The sequence below is a fragment of the Coffea arabica genome, chromosome 9e (assembly GCF_036785885.1).
Source record: "Coffea arabica cultivar ET-39 chromosome 9e, Coffea Arabica ET-39 HiFi, whole genome shotgun sequence".
Classification (NCBI taxonomy): Eukaryota; Viridiplantae; Streptophyta; class Magnoliopsida; order Gentianales; family Rubiaceae; genus Coffea; species Coffea arabica.
In genome coordinates, this window is record NC_092327.1 from 31,345,785 (window position 1) to 31,353,036 (window position 7,252).

The following is a 7,252-nucleotide window of genomic DNA, read 5'->3' on the forward strand; positions in this document are numbered from 1 at the left end:
TCTCGGTCATCGATGGGAGGTGCTACCGCTGGACCATTCGTAATGCGTCATTATGCTGCTGCAAAGACTTGATGCTTTGGTCTCCGATCAAGTCAAAAGTTAGAAAAGGCCAAAGCCCAAAAACGAAAACAATTGAGGGCGATTTAACATTCTAGTACCTTTTTGTTTTAACCTTTTAGTTCCTTTCTGTTTTTCTCCGCTTGGGAAATATCTTATATTTCCTTGTGATTTAGTGCTTTTGACATTGCACTCACGTTACACCACCATGTTTTAGAATATCATGTATCATCATAAGCCCAGTGAAATTAAGTAAATGACCAATATCACTCAAACGTACAAGTAACTTACTTTTTTTTATCTAAGAAGAGATTCCAAATCATATAAGGGGAAATGAGAGATTTTGAAAGTCGAATCAGAGACATTAAAATTGCCTAACTAATGTCCTTACTAAGGAACTTAAGTCTTGGGGACATCAAAATTTCCTAACTAATATCCTTGCCAAGAAGCCTAAGTTTTGGGGATAGTGTACAAGTAACTTAAATTGGTAATATGTTCACCTAAAAACTATTATTTTCTAATTTCAATTGAAATTTTAATAACCAGATATGATAGAGAGACTGCTTCAGTATTGAAAATCCTATCATTGTTTTTACTTTCTCCACTAATTATCTTCCGTCACTGGCTTGAGAAAGTACCCAAATCACATGAATAAACTTTATTTTTGCTTTCAAACCACCCTCTTAATTGTGTACCTGCATATGCAATATAAATTAATATAAGTGGCTTGTAGAAGTTCTGAATTATGGCTATGTTGAAAATCATTGTGTCAACCAACACAGACAACAAAAGCATGGAAAATGAATTTGGGCAGTAATAAATTTCTTCTTTTCTTGTCTCTTTGCTGTACTTACAGCCGTTTACTATACATGTTACATTATTCATTTCATTATAGTTGGAAAAACCCATTCATCAAAATTGCAAGTGAAGTTTTATTGTTGATCCTCTATAACAAAAATAGGAGAACTCCAGCTAAAATTAGTTTTGGAGTATTATGATTTGGATACGGCAAAGAATACAGATTTGCGCAAATTAAATGATCAATATTGTGGTTGACCAAGCTAAATCAAAGGTGGAAGGCATAAACAATTTACAATTATTAAATCAAAATAAAAAATGTAAGGATGACTAGATCATAAATCCTTATTATATTTGTAAGAGATAACTAGCTTCGTTATATCAAAATTCAAAAGCCATTTGCCTTCGAAAGAAAACCCCTCCATCTGTCCATTGTCACTCTATTCTATGTTGGCATGTTTTTGTCGTGCGTGAAGCAATATCTCTTCACTAGTTCAACACGGTTTGGTATGAAATTTAAGCAATATCTCTTCGAGTGGTAGGACGGCAAAGAGGATTACTTTGTCAAGCCTTTAGGTCTATAAAAAGAGCCTCTAATGGAGCTTATTTGCAACTCAAATCCAGCAATATTCCACAGAAATCATTAATTCACTATTTCCTTATCTCTCTGACATTTTAGTCTTGATATAATCCCAACATGGCTTGGTATTTTCCTGTTCTTTGCATATCGTTTGTACTCATTTCGGTTGCTTTAGCATCAGATCCCAGCCCTCTGCAGGACTTCTGTGTTTCAATCCCGAATAGCCCAGGTATGATAATCTTCAAACTTGTACATAATTTGCCCAAAAATAAAAAAGTTAATACCAACTACTTAATGCTTTCCTTTTTCTTTGTCTTAACCTTTTTCAATTTCATTGATTATGGCAGTTATAGTGAACGGCTTTGCTTGCAAGGATCCAAAACTTGTGCAAGCAAATGATTTTTTCTTTAGTGGCCTTCACCTAGCTGGCAACATATCAAATGCAGTTGGATCAAGAGCAACTCCTGTAAGTGTTGCCCAAATTCCAGGGCTCAACACTTTAGGAATATCTTTGGCACGATTGGATTATGCATCTTGGGGTCTTAACCCTCCACATACTCATCCTCGAGCTACTGAAATTTTAACTGTCCTAGAGGGTACTCTTCTAGTAGGTTTTGTCACCTCGAACCCTGAAAATCGTCTCTTAACCAAAGTTTTGCAAAAGGGAGATGTGTTCGTGTTCCCAGCAGGTCTCATACATTTCCAGCACAATGTCGGGTATAAGAATGCTGTTGCCATTGCTGCCCTTAGCAGCCAGAATCCTGGAGTCATCACCATTGGAAATGCAGTTTTTGGTTCGAAACCAGCTATTGGTAGTGATATTCTTGCAAAGGCCTTCCAAGTTGACGGAAACATAATCAATCAGATACAATCCCGATTCTAGATTAATCTTATTGAAACATTAATTCAGAAATGCGTCATTCATTCCCTGCTTCTGTGATTGATTATTCCTTGGGTTTCCCCAGTGTCATTGTATGTTCCTATATATTCTTTAATTCAATTTGTTGTACTACTCCATGGTGTATTTTTGAAGAATTATTGAATGAAATGTTTGCATCTATGAAGGAAATTTTCAGTTGATAATGTGTTTTGGTGTAGCCTGTGATAACTCATATCCTATTTTTATCTCACCATCCACTATGATATATCTCATCACATGGATTTATTTTCCTGGGAGAACGGCAATTTTAGTCTCGAGAGTTTCTTCATTACGCCAATGCAGTTCCAACCCAAAAAGAAAAAGAGAGAAAGAGGGAGAGATTGTTGGAACTTAGTACCTGATTTATAAATTTTCACCAGAAAGGAAGAGTTGCATTTTATTAACTGTGAAAGTCACATGAACATAGTCACATGCATGGTCTGCGGTCGCGGGTTGCGATTGTATGGCAGTTGCGGTCATTCCACATCCTTCACGACATATCGGTTAAATATTGAGGTGATACGTATATTATAGAATATAAAAATTTTCAAATATTTTGAAAATTTATTAAAAATAGAAAAGATAAAAAAATGAACAATTTGAAAAAAAAAATATCCGAGTTGACTCAGATATTTTAGCCGATTCCATATATCATGAATGCGAATCGGCCAATATTTGTTGGAATCAAAACGAGTCACCGTGGATATGAAATTATCTACAATTCGGAGATTGGTACGGTCCTCCCCGTTCCAGTTCGAGTCCGAGATGGCGAGCCATGGTCACATGAACGTTCCTGTTACCCTTATATAATTCATCAAGTCAATCTTTACCAATTTTGCACCTCCATGTTAATATCAATTTCTAAGGAGGATTAGACTTTTTTTTTTTTAATTAGAATGGGAAAATGATCATACACATTAGCGCATTTGGTGCGGTAGGACAGCGATTCGTTGTTGTTTTGCTATACTTGTCTGTATTCTGTTATCCCTAGCACAAAGATTATTGTTACATCAATACAGGGTTTAAGTCAAAAACAACAAGCCCATTCCTCGATAGTTCAACGGGCTATACACAATCAATTTTCCTTTTTTTTTTTCTTGTCAGAAATCTTAGATCGACATAATCAAATTGAAATGATGTTGGAATGATGGTCCCAAATAGATAAACACACGTAAATTCACAGGAATTTTTCTCTACTATTCAAACGAAGCTGCGACCATTACAAAATATACAAAGAAACGAAACTGGACTATAGAGGCTACTGACTCTTAAAAGGAAATTTTCTCTACCATTCAAACAAAGCTGCGACCATTACAAAATATACTAAGAAACGAAACTGGACTATGGAGGCTACTGATTCTTAAAACAAAACTGATGCAAAGGCCACAATTCTAATCGCTTATGCAGCTGACTTCTATTACAACTATTACTACTACTACTAACACGGGATTTTATACCACGTGACCACCCTTACGCCCTAACAATGTGTTGGGAAAGGGGTACTGGTATAAACACACAATATCAGAGTTAATCCAAGACAAATTACTCTTTCGCCAAGTACTAGTTAAAATCGGAATAAATCAAATTACCAAGCAACGATGTCAACAGTAATAATAAAATGCAGAAAAATAAAAGGTATAGGACACCGGGATTTTTACGTGAAAAATCCAAATTGAAAAAAATCACGGGATCTAATCCAGTAAAAAAATCTCCATTATCACAATAATAGGAATATACAGGTCTATTTGAAACATCTTGATAACAATAATATCATTAATATCAACCAAGTTAAATCGCTACAAAATCACCTTCAAAAACTACAACTATCAAAGAAGTGGGTTTGGAAGAGTGTTACCAAACAAGAGAAAATTCCACAAGAAGAAAATCAGCCTTTTGTGACAATAAAAAGTCGTCACTGAAAGCCAAAAAGTAGTCATTATATGGATATAGTGACGACTTTTTCTATTGTCACATGATTGTCACAGATTCTATGTCACAAATGAATTCTATGTTACAGAATCTTGTTATTCAATGACGGAGAGAAATTCGTCACTAATGGATATCATTATGTGACGACTTTTATTGTCACTGTTTCACCTACGTTTTTGTCATAAATGTAGCAAAAGTTGTGAGAACCCGAAAAAAATTCTTTATTTTTGGCATTATTTTATTCCTTTGCACACGTTTTCTATATTTTCTTTATTATATTCATTTTATAGATATTTTTATAAGTAAATATAGTTTTAAATCATTTTTCTAGTATAAGTTAGTTCATGAGAAATTAGGAGTGTATATTGGACGTGGGACCCGCTAGTGCGTTAAGTGAGAGAAATTCGACCAATTAGACTAAATTTTGCACAAAGGAATTAAATTACTAGGTGTTAGGAGATACTTAGAAGTTACCTAGATGGATTAACCATGGGGAGACAAGAAGATAACTTTAAGCATAAAAAAGTACCACGTGTCGCGTTCCTATTCAAAGTTGGACTTGCCTAACTTTCTTTACCTTTACTAAAACATTAATTTTGAACAAGCTTTCTTCATTTTATTTCCTCCCTTGGCCGAACCCTTTGAGAGAAGAAAGGAAAGAAGACTTCATCTTGTAACTTCAAATTCTTGTCCAAATCTTGAGTTTCAACCGATTAATTTGCAAATTCCTCCATAAAAGTGACTTGCTAAGGAAGCTTGAAGATATTGGTGGAGTTGTTTTGGAGGAGAAAACCCTAAGCTACTACCTTTCTTGAGGTGTCAAGGTATTTTGCTTGGAAACTCATTCTTTGTTCCTCATAATGGTAAATTAGTGACTTATGGTGGCTAAGTAGGTTGTTTTATGGAAGATTTCATGGATTAGAGTGGAGTTAGAGAAATTTCTGATTTTTTGGGAAATTTTTCTCTTTTCATATGATGGTTATGGTTGGGCTTGGAATGATAGCTTTAAATTGTGTAAAATGGAGCTTTTGTGCTTTAATTGCGGTTATTTGCAAAAAATTTCAGCTTGTGCAAAAAATTTCAGATTTAGGGCTTCTAATTAGGGCTTTACTATGGTTGGTTGTTGAGCTTCTAATTGGCTATGATTGAGGGGTATTGTAACCCTAATGAAGTGTGTTGAATGGCCTATGAATTGTTTGTGTATTTGTGGTTGTTTTGGATGAATTTAAATGGTTGTTTGTAAAATGAAAAATCTGAAATTTTAGGGGAAATACTGTCCAAATGTTGAGGATATTGGATTCTTGTGAGTTTAGGTTGAGGTTGGATAGAAATGAAAGATTTTGGTGTTAGTTTCTACTTTTAGCCCTAAATGTTATGTATTTTCCATTCCAAGCTATATTTGGTTTTGCCTTAATAGTTCATTTAAGAGGTATTCGGCTCGTGTCCGAGTCTCAATTGTGCTTTCTTGATTGTTATAGGGCGTGCCGGTGATCCGAGGCTTACGTCGGGCGAAAACTTGTGAAATTGCTTTGGTTGACTTGGTGAGTGTACTACTCACATGTTGTTATTCCGTGGCTTTATTGTACTTGAAATGTGCGATTGGACTACTTGTGATTACTGTTTGTGCTAGATGAGACGAGAGTGTACTTTACCACTCTCGTACTCTATGGCTTATTTGACCATTTACTGTATCACTTGGAATTCTCTTGATTGTACTTGATTTGGTGTCGTTTGGACGTGTATCCAACGACCTTTACTGTTAATTCTGAGCTCAATCTCACTGGTAGTCAATTGACTCGAGCCAGCAAGGGGTTGGTTGAGGGAAATTGACAAGCCATGGGGACTGTTTTGAGGATCTTTGGGTATGAGACTCTTGATTCCGGTATACTCGAATATTACCATTTCTGTTCTGATTGGTGTTCGGCCCCGGTAAGGGGTATGTGTGGTGGATGAAAATCGGAGTAAAGTGGGGTCTACAGTAATGGTTACTTTTAAGCGTTGACGGAGAGTCAACGAGGTGAGATCAAGTGCGGCAAAAGAGGAAGAGGGCTCTTGAGAGCCGTCCGTATCTTTTTACTCTCTAAATGATGAACGATGGTTGTTCCTGTTCATTTGCTGAGTGTATTTGACATAAGTAGCATTGTATTTTGGTGATCCTTGAATGCTTGAGTGATGGTACCTCATTGGGCGAAAGCTCACCACGTTAACTTTGTTTTCCTTACAGGGAACCATCATTTGGACCAATGATCATTTGAAGAATGAATTGAGCTAGTATAAATACTCTTTTGTATAGCTCCTCAGGTGTTGGAAAATCCTAAATGTATCTTAATTCAAATATTTTCCTTTTGTTTTGTAAATTACAAACGTATGTATATAAAACTGTTTAATCATGTTCATGCATTATATTTGGTTTGGAAATGTTCATTCTCTAGAGTTATATAACGTTATCTGTATTCGATTGAGTTCCGGCCGGATTGTGACGTGGCAGTCGCTATTCACTTTCAGTTTCGATTTTCGTTTTTCCGTTTTGTGATTGTTGAATCATTTAGGAGCGCTAATATATCTATTTCAGAACGTTTTAGTTTGGATATTACCGTCTTAGTAGTCCTAGTGAGGGTTGGGCAGGCAGTTCACTAACCCCTTTGGTACGTCTTAGGGGAAGGTGGGGCTGTCACAAAAGTCGTCACAAATTTGAGGCCTACAATGACGACCTGAGGCCTACAGTGACGACCTGAGCTTGTCACTATCAATCCTATTGTTCAATGACAACAATAGTCGTCACTTAGTGAACTTGCATGTCAGTGATAACCTTTGTCACTGAGCTTTCTTTTGAAGAGATGAAATTGACCATTACAAATATAGCATTGCCATAGCATTTCCAACAAATTATAATAGAACATTCAATTTGACAAAAGGCAAAATTAACGCAGAATGAAACCACAAATTTATATATATGGCCATAAACATCT

The 7,252-nt window shown here is 35.8% G+C and overlaps 1 protein-coding gene across 1 annotated transcript; it reads left to right on the forward strand.

Annotated features, from left to right (window-relative positions):
* The first annotated feature begins 1,533 nt into the window (after positions 1 to 1,533).
* Positions 1,534 to 2,449, forward strand: LOC113710184 (putative germin-like protein 2-1). Its single transcript, XM_027233039.2, has 2 exons — positions 1,534 to 1,664; positions 1,783 to 2,449. Exons 1-2 carry the CDS (start codon positions 1,553 to 1,555, stop codon positions 2,316 to 2,318), a joined length of 648 nt encoding a protein of 215 aa, XP_027088840.2. The 5' UTR covers positions 1,534 to 1,552; the 3' UTR covers positions 2,319 to 2,449.
* Positions 2,450 to 7,252: the final 4,803 nt, after the last annotated feature.